Source organism: Eimeria maxima, genomic scaffold (assembly GCF_000499605.1).
Source record: "Eimeria maxima Weybridge genomic scaffold, Emw_scaff1335, whole genome shotgun sequence".
NCBI lineage: Eukaryota > Apicomplexa > Conoidasida > Eucoccidiorida > Eimeriidae > Eimeria > Eimeria maxima.
The window spans coordinates 1-2,500 of NW_013564316.1; the positions used below are offsets into that span (position 1 = coordinate 1).

General features: G+C 42.4%; 1 protein-coding gene across 1 annotated transcript in view; it reads right to left on the reverse strand.

Annotated features, from left to right (window-relative positions):
- Positions 1-1,735: 1,735 nt before the first annotated feature.
- The window catches only part of EMWEY_00051590 (acetyltransferase domain-containing protein, putative), a gene marked incomplete at both ends in the record, with an annotated part of 1,217 nt that continues 452 nt past the window's right edge, over positions 1,736-2,500 (reverse strand). The window contains one exon of the mRNA XM_013479725.1: positions 1,736-2,500. This exon is cut by the window's right edge and continues 206 nt beyond it. Within this exon, the coding sequence (XP_013335179.1) occupies positions 1,736-2,500 (765 nt within the window).

A 2,500-nucleotide genomic window follows, 5' to 3' on the forward strand; every position in this document is an offset into this window, starting at 1 on the left:
ATAATTATATATAATATATATAATATATATATAATATATATATATTATATATATAAACAATATAATTATTGTATATGCATGCATAAATATAAACTACTGAGGTAATCAGTAGTAAATTATAATATTATTAATGCATGCATGCATGCAAGCCCCACAATGTAGACAAAAAATAAACAAACACATATTTATCCTTTCTTATGTATATAAATATATACATAAATATATTAGTTAATATTAATTTATACACAAGTATATTAATAAATATAAATAAATCATAGATAAACCCCTATGCAGCTGTGCAACTCTTGGGGCTGCATGCAACGGCAAAGTTGCCACTTTTACACACCGCAATTAACTTCCTTGCAATGCATGCATGCATGCAGGCACACGTGCATGCATGCATGTATGCAGTGTCCCCAATATGTGTGTTAAGCACATGCATGCATGCATGTATGCATGCATGTCCTTAACACACATCTTGCATATATTCTCTGCATGCATGCGGCCGTGCATGCATTTTTTGCATGCATGCATTTTTTGCATGCATGCAGAGAAAATAATTAAGTTGTTGGGGCTGTTTGCTGCAGCCCCGCATGCAAACAGCAGCAGGTTGTCTTGCATTTGCCTTGGGGGGTGTGGGGCCCCACACCCAACTCCTATTAAATCCCTTACCTTAATATGCCATACACGCATGCATGCATGCATGCACGCATACACGCATGCATGCATGCAGGAAAGGAGAGATGTAGCAGCAGAACCCGAAACCCTAGATACAACATAGTAACTTTTCTTCTCTTTCTTTCTTTCTTTCTTTCCTTCCTTCCTTCCTCTACTTATTATACTATATATATAGTATATATAGTATATATATACTATATATAATGTATATGTGTTAATAAGAGATAAACAAATATATATATTATTTATATTTATTAGTGCATATAAGGAAATAATAACAGATAAATCCTTTAGAGGCCATCTAAGGGCATGCATGCAGTGCATGCGTATGCATGCAAATAAATGCATGCAGAATGCATGCAGGCATACGCATGCATGCATGCATGCATGCACGCATGCACGCATGCATGCGAAGCAGCAGAAAAGGCCAATACAGAGTGCATGCACTGCAGAACGCATGCATATGCGTGCATGCATCAATTTAACGAACACTTATGCGTGCATGTAAGCACGCATAAAAAAGAAAGCATGCATAAATGCGTATGCATGCATGCATGTATGCATGCATGCATGCATACTATGAATATGTTGTACGTGACACATGTTAATGCCTCTGTCTATACAACTGCTCTACAGCAGGCAGGAGGGGACAGAGGAAACAGGCACTACTACTACGTTGCTGTCCAACGCGCATGCATGCGTGCATGCATGCATGCATGCAAGCACGGCCTCTTAAATATAAGAGCCTCCTATGCATTATATATGCATGTATGCATGCATGGATGCATGTAAGGGAATATGCATTCATGCGTGCAAACATGTATGCAATATGCATGCAAATATGCATGCATGCATGCATGCATGCGTGCAAATATGCATTCAATATGCATGCAAATATGCACAAAATATGCATGCATGCATGTCTAAACAAACATGCATGCAATATGCATGCAACAAAAAATTCATGTTTGCATGCATGCATCCATACATAAATGCATGCATACATACATAAATGCGTGCATGCATGCATGCACGCATGCATTTTTGGGGCTTGAATTTAAGAGGGTCCGAATGCGTTAGTTTCTTCTTCTTCTTCTTGATCCCACCAATGGCCATTCTCTGGATCTCTTACATTATGTTGATCAGATAGATGGGAGTAAGCAGCAGAAGAAGGCCTTTTTCCTTTATTTTCTTCCTTAATACCTTGTTGCTGCTGCTGTACCCCTTGTCCGGGGGCCCCAAGGGTACTATTGGGGGGCCCCCCACCTAGGGGGCCCCCTACTCCCTGCTCCCTCCTCTTCATGTAACAACGGAAACAAAACAACAATAATAATGCCGTGGATATTAAGATAAGACCAATACCTGCTACTGTCTTATACCATGGCATAGTAGTATCTGCTGCTGCTGCTGCTGCTGCTGCTGGTACTTCTGCTGTTGCTGCTCCATCTGGTTGTGCTTGCTTAAGTGTCTCCACTGCTGCAGCAGGAATAGTCCCTTGCTGCTGCTGTCTTGCTGTATGGTGTATACTATCTTGCTGCACCCCTCCTCTGTCTGTCTCCTTTCTTGCTGCTTCTCCTGTCTCCCCGCCTGTACCCCCTGTCTCCTTTTCTTCCTTATATGCCTCTTCCCTGCTCCTACCTGGATTTATTCTTGTGTCTTCGGAGACACCAGAAGGGAACGAAGGGGGGGGCCCCTCTCCTCCTCCTTGGCTCAGCATGGGGGGCCCCAAGGGCACCTCATCTTCAACTTCTCTCTTGGGGGGCCTCGGAGACCCTCCAGCTTCATCTATACCCTCCGTCAGGGGGCCCCTAGGGGCCCCAGG